General features: G+C 36.5%; 1 protein-coding gene across 1 annotated transcript in view; it reads left to right on the top strand.

Moving 5' to 3' along the window:
- The window catches only part of RUNDC3B (RUN domain containing 3B), a 50,891-nt gene extending 33,252 nt beyond the window's left edge, over nt 1-17,639 (top strand). Inside the window, exons 9-11 of the mRNA XM_066198097.1 lie at nt 13,972-14,118; nt 14,491-14,606; nt 15,614-17,639. Of these exons, the coding sequence (XP_066054194.1) occupies nt 13,972-14,118; nt 14,491-14,606; nt 15,614-15,759 (409 nt within the window). The 3' untranslated portion in view covers nt 15,760-17,639. The remainder of the gene's footprint in view (nt 1-13,971; nt 14,119-14,490; nt 14,607-15,613) is intronic.
- Nucleotides 17,640-18,476: the final 837 nt, after the last annotated feature.

Here is an 18,476-nt window from a genome sequence, read left to right as displayed (position 1 = left end):
CAATTTAGTTAAAAGCCATTTTACAGATCTCATGCATACCAATATCTGGAAAATGGTGAAGCTGAAAATTTATCAATTATTTATTCACAAAAGAGTAACCTTTTTTTGAGTCTCTCAGCTTCATTGAATTTCTTAGCAATATGCCCACCCATGTGAGGATTGGACCTCTTATTTTGTTGGCAGATGTCTGATGGCAAATCAAGTTCGAAAAGTGAATCTGCAATAGACAACCTGATTATCAGTTCAGCACATTTAAGCTAATACACAGCTCATCAGGAAGAAGGTTCAGACTGGACACTGGGAAACATCTCTTTACCCAGAGGGAGGTCAGACACTGGAACAGACTTCCTGGAGTGGTGGTTGATGCCCCCAGTCTGTCAGTGTTCAGGAGGCATTTCAGCTGTGTGAATTGTAATAATGATGAGCCACTCTGGGCCTTCATTTATTTCTTCAGATGTCATCACTGTGATTTTTTTTTTTTTTCCTAGGATTTGTTATAGTTGTACACTACAGAACAGTGCTTCTGGCTCCACTCTTCTCTAAGAATAGTGAATTTTTACAGTGAGGGTGAGGCAGTTCTAAAGGGCTTAAAGTATGTTAAATTAACAGCTCTTAAGTGCTTGAAAACAACAGCTCACAGGAGGGCAGCCAGGAGAAGCCTGTGATCCATGGCATGTCTAGATGAAGAAAATAGTTCTAATTCTGTAGCATTCAAATTACAGAATTGTAATTTGATGTGAGAGGGATCCCAAATCATCAAAGAACTGCATCCTGGAGTATTCAAAATGTACAGAGGCAGACATTCCTTCCTCCTCTATGTTTCTGCAAAGAAATGTTGAATGTCTCTTGAAGCACAGAGACATTTGACTGCACACCCCATCAGTAAAAAAATTCTAAGAACCCCCACAACGTAGGTATAATTATTATACATTATATAAATATACTCTTGTGCTAATATATTATTTGCATTCTTAAACATGCAAAAATAGAAATTGAAGAGTATAAGATAAAGATGAAATAAACAAAATGTTGTATTTTAAAAAATTTATTAGCAGTACAAAAATGGGGTTATTCTCCAGTACCCCAGAGGATTATCTTCTGCAGCTCACTTTGAGACCACTGCCTTGAAGGACTAGTTAGCTCAGTCAAAGATGTGACTGGGCAAAATCTGGAACCATTGGCCCACAACATCCTTGTATTAAAACTCTTTAGCTCAGCTGAAACAGGCTTTTTTCCTCCTTAGGGTGAATCTTAGTCTTTCTTTTGACCAACACACTATGTGTGTTACCACAAACTCTGCTATTGTTACTTTAAAGTTCAGATTCTACATCTGAAATTGATATATAAATATGTTAAATATTGATGTATGATTACAAGAGAGATTCCATCAATTTCCTGATTGATTCATTTCCTGCATATTGATTCACTGATGTTATAAAAATTGATCTCACTGATGTTATAAAAGTTGATCACTTTAACATAGAACATATTTTTCAACAAAGTGAAAGGAAAAAAGGAAAGCATTGTATGCAAAGCAGAAAAACTCTCAAAATGCTTTAAAAGTTTTTTCTTCTGCTTTGCTTTTTGCTGAAATGAAAGCAGTGATTTATGTAATGTTTACCGCCAAATGTTTCCTCCTGAGGAATTTCTTCAGGTTCTCAGGTTGTTGTGCCTGGTGTAAGATGGTACAGACCCTTTGTCCCAACTGGTGTAATTCTTTATCAGTTTGTCACATTTATGTGACATTAGTTTTGTAAATTAAATGACTATGCTATATTTTATACCACTCTGCTTTTTATCTCCCTCTACTGTTTCTTCCTAGATCTCCATCTTGATATGATATTTTATGGAGGGAAGAAAAGTTAGGGGCAGAAAAAAAGTCAGTCGTCCATATTTGGAATTCTTTTACTAGTTAAGGCACAGACAAGCATCAAATTAAATTGTAGGGACACTCACATCTTCTATTGAATTAAGCTTGACTGTATAACTAAGGATTTTTTTTAATGTGTTGTCAAATCTTAAAGATAGGTTTACTTTGTCTGGCTGTTCCTTCAGAATTAGCCTTTTCAAGATCCAAACTTTGCTTTTCCTTCATTCTCAATGTCTTAATATAGCTTAACATTTTATTATATGAATAATACTTCATATTTTAATATCCAGCAATACTGCATTTTTTAGCTGAATAATACAGATATCTTTGTAAAGACAGGAAATGACAGTGTACCTGCAACCCTGAGAAGCTGGGTTTTTTTCGGTGATACTCTTTAATTGCAGTCAGTGTGCTGTATATGCCTTCACACCTGACGTGTGCACAGCCTGTCATGCTTCCCTCTTTTCCAGGCTGGAGTGACTGACTGCTGGAGTACTCTGTCCACAGTTTCTTCCCCATGTTAGCTGTGCATGGAGCTCAGGGTAATGCTCCTTGCCTTTCAGAAAGGTCCATCAGCTCATTCTCAGCAGCACCTGAAGATAGCATGCTAGTTCTGTGAGCAGCATGCAGAGTAAATTCAAGTGTGATTAACTCCAGGCAAAATTAGCTTCTCTGTTTCAAACACACCATGTCCTACCAGGTCTGTTATGGACTATGTAAAGGAAGATACACTATATTCTCTGTAGCAAAGATGATTTCTTTTCAATGAATGGTCATGCCTCATTTGGTTAAAAATCTTGCTTATGAGAATAGGACCTCTGCTTGTTCTCACTTTGTCAAAATGCTGTTTGTAAATGCTCTGGAATCTGCAGTGTGCTGCCACAATACTCTGCCCATGAGCAGGCAGGGGAGGCTCAGAGAGAAAGGCAGAAAGCTGTAGAGGATGTAGCTATGGCTGTGCTGTCAGGGACAAGGCAAAGAAAAGTTTCTCCAAAGAAATGGAAGCAGGAGGGTCTGAGCAAAGGCTTTGAAATTTAGCTTGTGTTTTGTGTCTCCTTGTGAGTAAAACTTTATGGTGGGTTGCCTGGCTTTGTACTCCTAGCTCAAAACCTAAATCATCTGGAGAAATAGGACGGCTGGATCAATTTTTCTTTTTAGCCCTCTTCCCTTCATTTCAGATAGTCCTTTTTTAAGACTTTTTCTTTTTTCAAAGAAACTGAATTCCTCAACTGCTTAAGTACAGTAAATCCAATTTGTTGCAGCTGCTTTATTTTCTCGCTGAAAGGAAGTTGAAGATGAAAATTTAATCTTTGATCTTAGCAAGTTTCTTTCCTAGAATGTGAAAACTGAGAATGCTAATCCTTTCCTTTTAAAGCTTTCATGGATTCTGGTATCAAACCCTAATTCACATTAGCCATGCTTTTATTTGTAATGCTTCCTGTCTGTCCTCTGATTCTCCCTCAAGTTTGAGCAGCAGTTTGAAATCCTTAGTATCTTAGTATTGCCGTCTGGTTGATTTTCAGGTCCTTCATTTTTCAGTTTGTGTGTGTGTTTGTTTAGGTTTTGGGGGGGGGGGGGTTTGTTTGTTTTTTTACAACATAGAAAAAATATTACATATTCTGAGAGATGTTAAAACTTTTGTTTAGGCAGTGTTTTGAAGCCGGATTTTGTGTAATTTTTTCTTTTCAAGTTTGCTGCAATATTTTAATCCCATTCTGTTTTACAAGGGTGTGAGTTGAGAAGCAAGAAGGGAAGTTCTGGTTTTAGCGAGGTGGAAACCCAAGAAGACATGGGTGTTTCCTTTTTTGCAAATATAACGAGGAAAAGTTCAGCTGGGCGTAGGACACAGACAGAGAGACTCCTGCAATTAAGAGAGGAACATACAGGGCAAGGTACAGAACTATGCACAGTTAAACAATTTGCAATCAAGCCTCCAACATGATTGCTCTATTCTTAGAATCCATGTGGGTTTATTGTACAAGTGAAAGTCAAAAGTTTCTGGGTTGATAGCAGCCTGAAGGGAAGGGCTTACTCTACAAGATGCAGTAGATAGGGAGGCATTTATTTTTAAACCCCTGTGTTTTAGTATCTCGTTCCCAGCTATTAAAAAGGGAGGTTAAAAGGTTTATTTTAAAATAAACATTAACATTCTAAAAAAAGTGTAAAGCATTTGAAGCTATCGGTGTCTTCAAGGATGTGTTGGAATATTTACAGCAAAATGTTTTCTGACTCCAAAATGAAAAATACTGACCTTTGTAAGGAGTCTGCCTTCTGCTCCCTTCTCCCCTGCACTCCCCTTGGTGGGTTAGAGACCCATGGGAACTTTTCTTTCACCATTTTGCATACTTAGTGACATTGACCTGGCAGTGTGTCCCTTCTAGGATTCTAATGTGTAAAATCCATTTTTATAGTGGCATCTTTTCTCCTCCCATAGCTTCCCTTCTATGTATAAAGGCATTGCACAGAAGTACCAAGCAGGAAAGCTTTTAATAAGTTACTTGGTCATGAGCACCTTATGCATTCTAAATTCCAGAATATCTGTCCAGTGTAGAATTAAAAGATTGGGAACAGAGAAAAGTAAGGCCTTTCAAAATAATAATAATAATAATAACAAGTATTGAGCCTCTGAAGGCCTCAGTACAATGCAGTTGCAAATGACGTGCATTCACTGTAGGAAAACATAATGTGTGGATTATGAGTTTCTTCCTCTGTTAAAATACCTGAACTGTGGCAGAAAAAGAATACTTGCTTTGGCATAGCAATACAGCAGACATCAGTGTCTTTCTCTTCTAATTTCACAAAGAGAATTATCTTGTGTCTGGAACCTCAGGTGAACCTGAGGCTTTGTTTTCATAAAAGAGTTTGAATAACTTGATGCTGCAAATGGAGGGATTAGAAGAAAAAAGGTAATAATTATGGTAAGTCAGTCATGGTGCATAATCATTAACTGCTGGATTGCAATTGCAGAGTCTGAATTAGATCTTTTTATGCTTTATCTTTTTAGATAAATAACCTTGCATTACCATTTGCTCTAAGAGTTACAGGGTTTTGTACTTCATTTCTTAACCTTCATACTCATCTACTGTACATTTGCTTCTGTATTCCAGAAAGTACTGATGAGAAAAGCAAGTATTTCATATTGCTTATAAATAAATGAGAAAAGTTGAGCAGGATTTAATTTTTTCTAATATATTTAATGCAAGTTCCATGAAGTTCAATACCAAACTAAATGGGTTTTAAATGATAAATAGTAAAAAAATAATGATTTTTTAAGGGTGGAAGAATGGTGCCAAGTTAGAATGGGGAGGATAGGCTAGTTCTGTATTTACAGACATTACTTTATCATTGGTATACTGAAGGAGTATCTGTGATTCATCAGAGAAAAGAAATATATATTTAAATTTTCCTGAACTTCAGATTTACTTTACTAGATTTATTGGTTTAAATAAATATCCAGTAAACAAAAAGATTAGAAAATTATTTTTATACTTTCACAATAAAATTGTAAGTTTCTCTAAAATACAAATAGTTTGATCAAAAAAAGGTGTGTATACACATGATTGCAAAAATGTTGGAGGTTTTTAAAATTATGGATGGTATTTGTAAATTTAGGTTACCACTTTTTTTTCCAGTTTTAACTTTGTGTCTTGTGTTTCTTCAGTGTTTTGTTAAAATAAAGCACAGTCTAAATGAGTTCCAGAAAGGCTTTAAATAGATAAAGTGAAATGCCTGAAATTATAACCAAGAAAATACAATTAGTGTGCTCCCTGATTCCTGAGCATGAAGACTTCATTAGCTGCTGTCCTGTTTAGGCTAGCAAGTGGTTGAGGTATAGAGAGGTGTTTCTTCTGTTGGTCATTTAGATGTTCTTACGCAACCACTTAACCTTGTAATTTTTCATTATGTTGTTATCCAAATTATAACTCAAATTATGTTGGCAAAGATTTTTTTATTTGCCTCCATTTACCCCTTCCCATGTCTCCATTTCTACTGTTACCCTCTGATTGTGAATTTTTGTTTTTTCACCCCTTTGCCCTTTGTGGGTTTTTTTCCCACCCCTTTGCCCTTGGATAAGACTTTCACCCTCCTTTTTTTATTCTGCAATTTCTAAGATTTTGAAGCTCTGCCTTACTGTTTGCATAGTTTGGCAGCTCTGTTAATTCAATTCAACTGCCAAGAAGGACTGATATTACTCAAGGCTTGCTGCTAATATTTTACATTTTTATTTGTAATTAAAACCATGGCATTCTGAAAGAGCTTATATATGCTAGTTTTGGCAAATACTTGTCTATGTGTGTAGAAGATTAATCTTCTAATTACCCTGTTGGATATCTCTCCTGAAACTCTTGCTGGCTTAATATGATAGTGGAATTTTAAAGAAAAAGTGGTCATTCAGTCAGCCCGAAGTTACTTTACCATTTTGCAGTTGTTTTTTCTGAATTCAAAGGAACTGAGTTAAAATGAAAAAAAAGTTATTGAGAATACTAGTTTTCCTGATCTGTTAAGAAAAAAAAAAAAATCTTGACTTTTTTTTTTTTTCCCCACACCCTTGTAGAAATGGGTTTTTTAAAGGAATTCAGCTATAAACAGATATGTTGTATTTACATCACTGACGTAAGGGAAGAAGAATCCTTAAATGACAAACTGAGTTTGAGAGGATATTTACAGAAGTCGAATTAAACAATCTGTCAAAGAAAAGCTTCTTTGCTAAGAGTCCTCCATTTCCCAGCAGAGATGATCTGATAGCTGAAAACTGACTTTAAATTTGCTCTTTACTTTTTCAGTAGTTTGGTTGCTGATCAAGTTCAGTATTCTTGTTTTCTGCCAAGATCTACTATCTGGGAACACTGGTTGTGTTGTGCATATTCTCCTCTAGAGAATCAGGACTGGTTATTTGTCCTAGGACATCAAGAGTGTCAGTGACATGCTGCAGTGCTATTTTAGTGAGCATATACAAAGTTAACATATTATGGTATGTTTTGATTCATTCTGGATGTCTGTGTTCAGAAACAAAGTCTCCACTGCAGTTAGACTAGAACTCAGGAGTCCAGCTGCTGGTATTTCTGACAGCATAAACTTCCTCAAGTTATCCAAAGGTCAAGAAAATCGAAGGCTGTATAAAATTGATAACTAATTTTGTTAGGATATAGTTCAAGATCTCTCTAAGAGACAATAGAGGAGGATTAAAAAAACTCTGAAGAAGCTTCAAGGGTATCTGTTCTGTGGCACAAGTAGTGCCCTTGCTGTGACACACAAAGATCTGTTGGTCAGTCAAAATAAGAAAATGTGTTGCAGGTAGGACATTCCTGCTTTTTTTTTTTTCACTGCAGCAACTGCCTTTAGAAAGTCTGCTGGCATCTAACTGCTCTGGCATCTAGTTTGGGGAATAGTGTTTCAGTGTACAGGGCACAAATCTGAGAGAGATGCTATATTACAGCATCAGAATCTACTGGTAAGTAACTCGTTTTCATACCTGCTGATCTAATTTCTCAAAGTCCAATGACATACCAGTCCAGACAGCTCACTGCTGTGCTACAGTACTGACAGCTTGGGAGCTCTCTTCTTATTTTGGAGTTGCTTTCACAGATTTTAGTTATATTCATGTATGCTATCAATTTGAGTTTGCATTCCATATTTCCTGTCCTAAGTAAAGATTTTTAAAGCTTGTTCTTATGCGAATGTTTTTATTTTTTTTAAGCTTTTATTTTCACTTTTACTTTTCACTACTCAGGTAGTTCTTGAACTGGAACACTCATCTGATGTAATTCCCTTTCTTAGGGAATTAGTCTGTTTGGTTTATTTCCTGTCTTCATCTGCTGGTAGGAGGGCAAATTGCCAACTGGACTGGCATTTTCTGGATTTGGAGAAATTAAACTTGCAGGTAAGAAATTACTGGTTTTTCATAGGTATAATTGGAAACAGAACTGACTTATGTTTTATTGAACAAAAAAACCTATGTAAATGGAACTTTTGGAATAGGCTTCCAATGAATCTGCATTTGATCCAAGGGAAACTGGAAATCTGGTATAGCTGAAATCAGACCAGAAATTTTATGTGGTTATACAGGAAAGGCTTTTCTATATTAGCTTGGGCTAAACTTGAGATTCAATTTTATTTAGTTATTTCTTTTTAAATTCCCATAGAAAATACAGTTACAATATAGTAAGTGACCAGCTGTACTAACTTATATAATTTCTGTTGTGCATGCAGGAGCCCAACATACAGGTTGTCTTTTGTTCCTCTCTCTCACTATTAAGTCAGGTCACACTTTCAAGGTGCAGAAGCTTTGAATGTGTTAATTCAAAGCAGTAATTTCTTAATCTCTTGAGAGGCAGCTGAGCTGCCAAAAGCAATGCTAGCGCCAACAGAAGTGTTTGTGGGTTTATCTTAGGAATTAGATTTTAAAAACATAAACACAAAACAAAGCAACAACAACAAAAATCTTAGTCAAAAAAAAAATTAAAATAGCTATTTTTGATGCTTCATTTAGCCAGTGGCCCCTAAGGTGATTGTGCCAGAACTGAAAGGTGGCAGGGATGGAAATGAGCAGTGATTTGTCAATTGCATTTTATTCTTTTGTGTGTACCTTACGAAAATATATCCTGCATGTGCTTAATAATCTCAAAATAAAAATCATTAAATAAACATCTCAAAATAATTAAAGTTGAGGAAATCTGCAAGTAAATATTCTGAAGAGTACCCAACAAACACAGGGAGAGTTAACAGTAGAGGGGAAGGATGTTTATGTGAAAACTTCACTAATCTCACATTTCCCAGCTTCTTAAATACACAATTAAAGAACTGAAAGTCAAGAGCATGCAGAGATATTTCTGGGAATAGCTGTGTAAACCTGATGAATGCTCTGGCTGCTTCTGTTTATTCTTGAGTAAACTTGAGTAAATTTACAGGCCAAGAAGGAGCATATGTATCTGCAGACACTTATTTTCACCCTGGGAGTATATTAGTATTGATTAATTAAAGACTTATCAGTAATCTTTTGTAATAGGCAGGAATTCTTTAGCAGGATGTTTTTACTGAACAGGCTTTTTTGTTATTGAAGAGGAGCCTAATTTTAATAGTAGTTCTTGGTATAGAGAACAAAAAATAAATGTAAGGCAAATATTTGTTAGTTTTTAATGATGTACTTTAGTATAGTACTAAGATGTTCTCATCTCTTTTCCTGATTGTTTTGCCAAACAAATTATTACTTGCAGTAGTATTTTCAATTTGTGTGGAGTTTTTCTTTATTTCAGATATTTAAAAAAATCCCACCACAATTCAATAAATGTTATCCTGGGACAATATGGCAAGACTGTGTATATTATACTTCCCATATATATATGTATATATATGCATTATGGAAAAATCTATGCTGTGAAGTAGTACAAAGAGTATTTGGTCATTTTAAAAGAAATGCCCTGGCTTCAGCTGGGATAGAGTTAATTTTCTTCCTAGTAGCTGGTACAGTGCTGTTTTTTGGATTCAGTTTAAGATGAATGTTGGTAATAAACTGATGTTTTAGTTGTTGTTGAATGTTCTTTCTCTGCCTATCTCTTCACTATTTCTTTATTTTATAATTTTTGCAGAACTTAGACCTGTATGAAGTTGTCTTACAAAAGTGTTGGTTTGGGGTAAGGATTGCTAAGGGTATAACTGTTTTCTTCCTGCAGTTTATAAAACAGCTTCTGCTACCTTTTGCCACCATGACTGTAAAGAGATGGAAATAATTGTAGACACAGAAGATACCAATTAGTTGGATAAGAGCAGGGAAGTTCACAGGCTCTAATAATCAAGAATTTTTTAATAATAAAATCAAGAATTTTTTCATGCCTAGTTTAGAGAATGTACCATAAATGGTTTAACCCCTCTGCTCTCATAAGTTCTTACATAATCTTCCTACATGCACAGAACCTTCTTCACTTCACAGTCCCACTGTTTTAGTCCAGGATACCCTGCTCAGCCATATCTCACACACTGCCTGTCTTTCATTCAAAAAACAGCCATACAATCTCTTACTAAGATCCACTGTATTCTCCATGTACCAACTGCCTTCCTGAGATTATTACTTTTAGCTACTGTTTTTATCTTCTTTTCCAGACTGAAGAAAAGGAGTTAAGAGCTTGGTGTATATGGTTGTTTTCACTCCGGTTTAACTGTACTTCCTTGTTTTTTAACTTCTTCCTTTAGTAAACCCTATTGCCTCTTACTTATCCTCTTTTGGTTTTGGAGTGTCCTTGCCTTCACTCATGTATTAAGTGGCTTACCACACTGTCTACAAACCTTATCAATCCTCACAGCTGCAAAACCAATAAAGCCATGTTTTATTGAACTTTATTTAAAAATAGAACTGCATACTCATTGCAGTCCCGGTGTGAGGAAAAGCCCTGCCTCAAACCCTGCAGCATCCCTGCGCCGAGCTGGTCAGCCTGGTTACAGTGTTTGCATTCTGGGGAAGAAGAGCACTACTATAGAAATTCAATATGCCTTGGATAAAATTAGTTGTTCTCCTTTGAGAGTTCGTAACCTCTGGAAAGAGTTTCTTTTGTCTGAACAAGAGCAGGACAGCACTCTATAGTCTTGCGCAGCTTTTTTGCACATTGAGTTTTGAAATTTGTATTTGCTTTTTTTGTTAAAACTTGATCATATTTTCTTCCCTTTCAACTTTTTCTATAGTAAATGCTTTTGTATTTTCCTGCTTCTGAATATCTGTAACAGGATCATCTTTCCTCATGGTGATTAAGGGTGTGAGGATTCTGTATACTGTGTTGACATGGTGCTTAGGGACATGGTTTAGGTGGTGGGCTTATGGTTGGACTCAATATCTTAAAGGTCTTTTCCAGCCTCAGTAGTTCTATGTTTCTGTGCAGTTTAATACTTTGACTCTTCAAATAAGTCTGGTTAAACAAAGGGAGTACCAATTTTTGCATATTGAGAGAATTGCTGTCTGCAGGCAATGCCTTTATAATGGCTCTTTGCTGCAGTGGAATCTTACGATACTTGAAAAATTTCTGCAGAAGGGCAAAGAGCTAAATAATCTACAAAGCTGATAAATTAGGTGGCAACTAATAGCATCTGGTTTGAATATTTTGTCTAGCTTTTTATTGTCTATACTACTATTTTATATATCTTTGATACTGTGCTTGCACTGATTTTACAATTTTACATCTATTTTTACATACTTTTAAAGATTCAAAATGAAAGTTTTAAGAGGAGAATATTTAGTTCTGTATCGTACTTGATGCCTGATTTTCTTCCTGACCATGGTGGAATGGTTTAAGAAGTGATTAACTGAAACTATCTTTAAATGTTATGTTAAAATTCTGGAAAAGTTTGGTGAGTCTTCACTTCAGAATTTCTTTGTTCACACAGAAAAGGTGAAATTTCAGGTTAGAAGGGTGTAAAGATTTGCAGAATGTAGAAATATAGATATATTCAATATAGAAACCTATGTCAAATGCAAAACTTCCACTGTTAGCAACTTGTCTGTAGATGTGTATCTGTGATATTGTGTCTGTGAGAGCGTACAGGGGTTGTCCAAATGGAAGTTTGCATGTACAAGTTACATGTATGAATTTGCATTTAGGCTCTGTGGGCATAGTTGCTCATATAAACTGTGTCCTGTTATGAAACTTCTGTGAAAACATTCAAGTTGTCCTTCTGAATGAGGAGGTGATGTAATGTACGTGGCAAACCCCATAAGAACTTGTTATCTCACTGTTTCAGTTTCCTCAAATCAACAAACCTGTGACAGCCATGTGTAGTGCTCAATGTTCCCCAGGGGATTAGGGTTATTACGTGGGGAAGTGAATACCACGCAAGGTATTTGTAATTATTGAGAGCTTTGGCTTAGCAAAGTGGTTATTCCTGTAGACCTTTTAGAGAGGAGGATGAGGGTGTTGATTGCTGTGTAGAAAAGCCGATTGTTTATGAACACTGAGGGAATTAGTCATCATGAGAGAAGTTTCTTGAAACTAATTTTAATTGTGGTTGTGCTTCATCCCCTTCTCGTGCAATAAAACTCTGAATCTGTCTTCTCTGTCAAACTCAGCTGCTAAAAGTTCCTCACTGAGCTTACTACTGTCTTGCTTTGTTTTGTGGGAAATTTTAGCTCTTTAGGCACTGTTATTTGCCCTTACAGAGGTTCCTGTCTAATCAGTTCAAATACCACCAGAATAAAAACTGTATTGTAAAAACAGACCTGTTGACAATGATATTGGAAAATTCACATAAATGTATGTGTGCCATGAATAGTTATTTAAGTTTAAGTTGCTGAGCAGTTTGGCATTTTGGGTAGCAACATGGCATTTGGTATTGAACTTTTGAGTACATTTGGTATGGAGATGAGTAAATTAGCTTTTTGCTTCAGGCCAGAGATAGTCAAACTCTTTCTAGAGCAACATTTTACTCTTGTCTAGTATTTTGTGGATTGGAAGAATTACAAAATCCAATTACAAAATGCTATTGTTTTTATTTCTAGTTATTCTACAGCAGCAGCATAAGGGCAGATCAAAGGTTGCCTTGTGCTATTGGAAAAAGGCTGGTCCTGGAGCCTGAAAAACTATGTACTTTCCTTATTTCAGTATGACTTTTGGCAAGTGATTTCCAATACTGGCATATTAGCTTCTTCATTGCTAGAATTTTAGAGAACTGATTTGCTTTATTGGGAATATGAGGCAAAACTAATTTGAGCATTTAAGGTATTCAGTTTACACTTTTTATATCAGTTATAGACATAGTTACTATAGACATACTCTGGTTTTTAGTTCATTCCAGAAAAGTGGGGATGCAAGGGTGTTCAAACTGCAAAAAAATTGGTGTCAAGGGAAGCACACCACATTCCCATAGTGGGCTTGGATAATAGCTGGCCTGTTAATTACCATTATGCTGGCAGAAAGAACATTTTAAATGCAGTTCCTTTTCTTTATTGCTTTTGTAGGATTCAAATGTCAACCTTTTTTTTTTTTTTTTTTTTGGTTGCTAAATATGTCTCAATGTGTTTCTAAATTGCTTCCCCTAGGAAAAGTGAACAGTTTAAGATGCTTTGTGAAAATTGCAGTCTGTTGGTCACTTGAAGTAGAACATCTGGATGATCACTAGTGGTGTTCCCCTAGGCTTGGTTTTGGGGTCAGTCCTGTTTAACATCTTTATTGATGATCTGGATGGGGAAATTGAGATAGCCCTCAGTAAATTTGCAGGTGACGCTAAGTTGATCTGCTGGGGGGTAGGAAGGCTCTGCAGAGAGATCAGGACAGACTTGGTCCATGGGCTGAAGACAACTGCATGAGGTTCAACAAGGTGGAATGCCAGGTCCTGCCCTTCGGTCACAACAACCCCCTGCAGTGCTACAGGCTGGGGGAGGAGAGGCTTGAGGGCTGTTTGGCAGAAAGAGCCTTGGGGGTTCTGGCTGACAGGTGGCAAAACATGAGCCAGCAGTGTGGCCAGGTGGCCAAGGTGGCTAATGGCATCTTGGCCTGTATCAAGAATAGTGTTGATTGCCCTGTACTCAGCACTGGTGAAGATGCACCTCAAGTACAGTGTTCAGTTTTGGACCCCTCACTCCAAAAAGGATATTGAAATGCTGGAGTGTATCCAGAGAAGGGTAGCAAGGCTTGTGAAGGGTCTAGAAACCACATCCTGTGAGGGACATCTGGGGGAGCTGAGAGTATTGAGTCTGGTGAAGGCTCAGCAGGGACCTCCTTGCTCTCTACAAATTCCTGAAAGGAGTTTGTAGTGAATGGGGGTCAGTCGCTTCTGCTGTGCCTGCAATGACAGGACCCAAGGAAATGGCCTTAAGATGAGACTTAAGAGGGGAGATTCAGATTAGATATTAAAATTTTTTTTTCACTATTCAGGTGGTCAGGCTGGAATAGGTTGCTCAAGGAGGTGGCAGAGTCTCCATTCCTGGAGGTGTTGAAGAGACATCTGGGTCTGGCACTGGGTGATGTGGATTAGGGGTTACAGTGGCAGTGCTGGGTGATGGCTGGACTGGATGATCTTGAAGGTCTCTTCCAACCACGATGATTCCATGATAATCTATGTCCTAGTCTTCCTTTATCTTAAGGAACTGCATTTAATAGACTCTTTTCTTTCTGTATTCACAGAACTGTGCTAAAGAATAATGACTTGAGATCAAGACAAGAATTAACTACTCACCTCACCAATCAGTGGCCTTCCCCAGGAGCTCTGGATGTCAATGCTGTTGCCTTGGACACTCTACTCTATAGAAAGCACAATCAACAATGGGATGAGTAAGTTTCATATTTATTTTGATACCCCCTTGGAGGAACAGGGAAACTGAAAATGACTTCTTTCCCTCAGCATACTTTGGATCTATTGGACTATTGGAGTCACTTGTTACAATACACAAAGATCACTGGTAACTAAAATCAGTTTCTCTTGCTTGCCATAAAAATTTTCTTCCTTTGGATTAATTTTTTTTTTAAAGGCAGAAAAATGCATTGTTGCTTTAGGAAAGAACTGGCTTAGGAAATAAACAAAAATAGTGTTTAAGAGAATAAAGATTAACTGCATAGGTCTTTTGAGAAAAAAAATTAAGGAGAGTTGAAGGTACCTAGTTAGACCTTTAAATGCGTTGCTATCAAATATTACTTGCTTTGCAGGAAAAGTTTTCAAAGTCTGGACCAGCTTTCAGCAGAAGTTAGTCTTTCTCAATCCTCTCTGGATCCAGGTCACTCACAGGATGGGAAACAAGATGGAATTAACTTGTTAAATGAAGGTATAGAGCCAGTCTAATGTCTTCCTTTAATTTTGTTCATCACATCTCTGAACTTCAGTCCCTGTGAGACAAATCTTCAGTGTGAAGAAAATACACATTGAAAAATATACTTTTCATTGTTATGCAAAGTGTTTCAGCTTCCCTAAGGACTCTGCTTCAAATAAGTTTGGATTTATGAAGATGCCCACCCCACTTCTCTGTATTTAAAGCTAAGCTTTAAATATGTTGCACATCTCTTCCCTCTCCATTACAGAACCAGTCAGTCTCACTACAAGGAGGATCTGCTGACATCTTTCTGCTATAACAAACTCCTTCTAATTCCTTTTTTTGGTTTTAAAAGAATGATTAAATGCACTGGATTTGCAACTACCACTGTCATTACATCTCGCATTTAACATTTAACTGGATAGGCAGCCTGACAGTGTTTCCATTAAAATAGAGAGAGGAACATGATATGAACTGTCTATATAAATGTAATATATGCACACACCTCCTTTCAAACCTGGATGCTTATCAAAGCTTAGCTGCTCCATCTTGTGGGCAATTCTGAAAAAGCAAGAAAATGTTAGAAGATTTTTGAAATAGTACAGACTATAAATTGTTATAAAAGAATCCTTTTTGCACCTCATCAATTCTAAGCTTTAAATAGATTTGCCAATACAAAACCTTAGTGTTACATAACTGCTAAAACTTAAAAAAAAATCAAGGATAAAAATTTTTGAATTGCTTTTTAATTGTAAGCAGTATTAAAATTTAATTAAAGACTAATTTAATTCAAGACTGATTTCAGCCCAGCCTGTAAGGCCTGGGTAGGGATCTCTGTACCACCTGGATAGGGAAGGGGTGGTGTAAGTTGTCTTCCCAATTGCATTGATGAAACATGCTGAAACATACTATGGAATTCACAGTACTGTAGATTAAACAGCTTTTTCTGTCTCTCATTTTTTTATGCTCAACTAAGCTTGTGCTGCAAAAATTATTAGCTTAATTCTTCTTTTTCTTAACAGGAAAGGAAGACACTCCATCATTGCTTGGTCTTTGTGGCTCTCTTACATCAGTAGCAAGCTACAAGTCTCTCACAAGTCTGAAATCAAGTGAATACCTTGCAAGCCCCACAACAGAGATGACAAGTCCAGGCTTAACACCATCTTGAGATGCACACAAGAAGGAAGAGCTTTCTGTTGTATGCATTTGGTTTATGTTCCATAAGACGACTTGCAGTGAAGACTGCTAGTTTTGAGTTAAAAAATAAGCTGCTTTATTTTTTCTTGTCATGGATACCTTTATAATTCACAAATTTGGTCAGTTTTCAGTTGTGTTTTCTTTCCCCCAGAGGACTTTCCAGATATTCTGTTTTAGTCTGGAATTATTTAAATCTCTTGGGCAGGTACAGAATGTATAATCTGATGTTTATGACTGGTTTTTAAAATGAAACAGTTGGAAATCAGACCCATACTTAAATGCCATCAGCTTTGTTTCTCCTTGCACTAGCCTGGACCAGCTCTAGCCACTGTACTCTGCAGTGCTTTAAATATTTATCAACTCCTGCAGAACAGACAGGGAATCCTGAACACCAGTCTTTGTAGGCAAACAATTACCTAAAAATCCAGCTTTTCGTATGTGTATGTTGCATAGGACCTCAAATAGCATATTTAACCTATCAACAGCTTTTCTCAAGTTGACTGTGTTAGGTTTTGCATTCCTGTTAATATCATGGCACTTAGGAGATGTCCCAGTCACACTGAAACACAGACCCTTGAAATTGCATGTGAAAAACAAATGTAACTTGATCATATAAATCAAGCATACATAGCGATTTGTAAATGGTGAGCAAACTCACTAAATGCTTTTAAGTGGCTTGGGTCACAGATAATCTAACATTATACAAAAAGTTTCTTGATGAAAAGATGGAGGCTGTGGATGGTGGGGTAAGCATCTTGTGAAGTTTGGATTCTGTGTTTATTGGCAAGATCCCAAGGAGAGTGAAAAAGGGGAAACAATGTAATAATGACTGTATTTGTGTGTTAAAAGACTTTTCTCATCCCCGTAGTAGTGCAGTAGGTATTTTTCTTGCTTAGGTAATAGAGCAGAACTTCTTTAAGTCAGTTTTCTCAAATTACTTGCCAACGATTTAAATTACTGATAGGAGAAAAAAAAAAAAGGGAGACATTTTTTAAATGTAACTAACTTTCCAGATTACCCTACAGTTTCAATGTTTGCAAAACAGTTTTTGAATTGCAAACTATATTCTTAATTCTTTGTAAGATACAATGGATCCTTTATCTATGAATTTTGCTAATCAAGGTAATGCTTATCAGTATAATTAGTAACTTTTTAAACAAAAGTGAAACGCATGTAAGTATGTTGTATTTATAAGTGCTAGGGAAAATGCTTTTTTGTGCCAAAGAAGTTTCATAAATTGTTTACATGAATAGCTGCAATACAAGACAGAAATTTTAAATTATTGCTTACTCCTAGGCGTTTACAGTATGTCACTACACTCTTTACAGGTTTAGTTGATTTGCCTCTTGTGATGATACCTTGGCACTACTACTTTAAACTGGTCATCATGGTGTGGCCTTGACAGAAAGATAATTAATTCTTACCTAAACTGAAATATTTAGTCTTTTTAAGTATGAGGCTATGCATTTCTGGAACTCAAGGCACTGATGGATTTAGCTAGAGGATAAGAATCCATCTCCTCAACTTTCTACTCCATGCTGCTGGAGGTCATTACATTCATGGCAGGGTACACAACCACGGATGCTGTTTTAATGCAGAATTTTAAAGCTGTTTAACAAAACCACCAGGTCTTTCAAGCCCTCATATACCCACACAAGTAATTTCTCTGTAATAAACTCTGACCATTAAATCCTTTCACACACCTTCAGAATGTCCATTACTTCATGGATTTTTTTTTTGTTACCATATTAAGCACCTGTTTCTTGAGTAACATTATTAAGTACAAATTTGTAAACTAGAGATGCATTTTTACTACAAATAAAGTGAGGGAATCCAGATTCCACAACTTAACATTCTGCATCAATGTACAGTGATTTAATCAGTCTTGTTTGCTGTTAAACACTTCTCACACCACATCAGTGTTTTGGAGGGGGCAGTAATCATGATCTTCAGTCGTGTTCACTGATGGCTCTTTTCTTAGAGCTACATGTGTCGTTTAGCTGAAGTCTTTTATGTAGTCTGACACGTGTTTCTGGGTGTCGTTTTGTGCATGGGCAATCAGTTGTGTGCATCTTCTCAGTTCTAAACATTAATCATTTTTTAAAAAATAATTTTAAACCGCCAAAACTGTATGTTTTGTTGCCTTGATGTTCCATAAATGTTGCATGTAGATTAAAAATTTTGTATCATCGCTAGTTACAAGTTGTTGTCTCTGTTTTAATCACACAGGATAAAGACTGTTCAGTAAATTACAGCATTACTGAGTTTACAGCATATACTTTTTTTGCACGAGGGGGAGACTTTTTCTTGCTCTATATTGTTCAGTGTCATCCAATATCTGCTGCTACTATGTTCTCTTAGGCCTTACTTTGTAAATTTACATTCAAAAGTCACAGTGGAAGAACAGTGTTAAGCATCTCCTCTGGCAGCACTGTGGTACCTAATGTCTTTACCAGTAGAGGATTTTTCAGTGTGTGTGAGGAATTTTCACCATGGACTCAACTCCATTTCTTGGGTACAGTATACCCAAATATCAGTGTCTTAATGATCTGACTGCTGAGTTTCTTTGGTGTCAGCACCCCCCTCATTAAATACACAAAAAAAGTAGAATTCAACAATCGCATTGAAAATGCATGAAAGGAGCGAGGTAGTGAGGGTAGTTGAAAAATAATTTCAATCATACAGAGA

Source organism: Chamaea fasciata, unplaced genomic scaffold (genome assembly GCF_029207755.1).
Source record: "Chamaea fasciata isolate MVZ Bird 193981 ecotype frontalis unplaced genomic scaffold, bChaFas1.0.hap1 SCAF_1, whole genome shotgun sequence".
NCBI lineage: Eukaryota > Metazoa > Chordata > Aves > Passeriformes > Sylviidae > Chamaea > Chamaea fasciata.
The sequence above is the reverse complement of the archived record's forward strand: the minus strand, read 5'-3'. Positions and strand labels throughout refer to the sequence as shown.